Source organism: Pteropus vampyrus, unplaced genomic scaffold (genome assembly GCF_000151845.1).
Source record: "Pteropus vampyrus isolate Shadow unplaced genomic scaffold, Pvam_2.0 Scaffold346, whole genome shotgun sequence".
NCBI lineage: Eukaryota > Metazoa > Chordata > Mammalia > Chiroptera > Pteropodidae > Pteropus > Pteropus vampyrus.
In genome coordinates, this window is record NW_011889127.1 from 541,102 (window position 1) to 541,946 (window position 845).

General features: G+C 66.4%; 1 protein-coding gene across 1 annotated transcript in view; it reads left to right on the forward strand.

The window, feature by feature from the left end:
- The first annotated feature begins 8 nt into the window (after positions 1-8).
- TADA2B (transcriptional adaptor 2B) overlaps positions 9-845 on the forward strand; it is a 17,498-nt gene continuing 16,661 nt past the window's right edge. Inside the window, exon 1 of the mRNA XM_011378564.2 lies at positions 9-278. Within this exon, the coding sequence (XP_011376866.1) occupies positions 9-278 (270 nt within the window). The remainder of the gene's footprint in view (positions 279-845) is intronic.

Here is an 845-nt window from a genome sequence, read left to right on the forward strand (position 1 = left end):
GGGGGAAGATGGCGGAGCTCGGTAAGAAGTACTGCGTGTACTGCCTGGCCGAGGTGAGCCCGCTGCGCTTCCGCTGCACCGAGTGCCAGGACATCGAGCTGTGCCCCGAGTGCTTTTCGGCCGGCGCCGAGATCGGCCACCACCGCCGCTACCACGGCTACCAGCTGGTGGACGGCGGGCGCTTCACGCTGTGGGGGCCCGAGGCCGAGGGCGGCTGGACCAGCCGCGAGGAGCAGCTGCTGCTGGACGCCATCGAGCAGTTCGGCTTCGGAAACTGGGTGAGCGGCCGGCCCTGCGCGGACCCAGGCGGGGGGCGCCTGGGGCTCCGTCCCTTCTCCGGTACGGGCACTATGCGCACCTGCTCCCAGCGCACACTACGGAGGGCCGGTGAGGCGGACGCAGCCCGCACGGGGAAACCGGAGCGCAGAGAGGTTAAGCAACATGCCCAAGGTCACACAGCCAGGAAGTAGCGGAGCGGGGGTTTGGACCGTAGCTCTCCGGCGGCAGAGGCGTCCCCCTCACCTCTAGGAATCCTTCCGTGGGTGTTCGCGGAGTGCAGACTCCGGGCGAGCCCCAGCGCCTTACCTGCGTCGGAGGTGGTGGCACAGGCAGGTCCCCAAACCCGGCGGAGCAGTAGGAGCTGAGGGAGGGGTGGGTTTGCCAGCAGAACAGTGATGGTGAAGGCCAGACAAGCCTCACACATGCCCGCGGCTTCTGTCACCGTGTCTGGTGCACTTAGTTGTACACGCAGCCCCTCTTGCTTTGTGCGGTTGTCTGTGCGTGTGCCCTGAGTCCCTGTTAGGGACTTCTTTATCCTTGGGTCGGCACAACACTCAAGACATCGT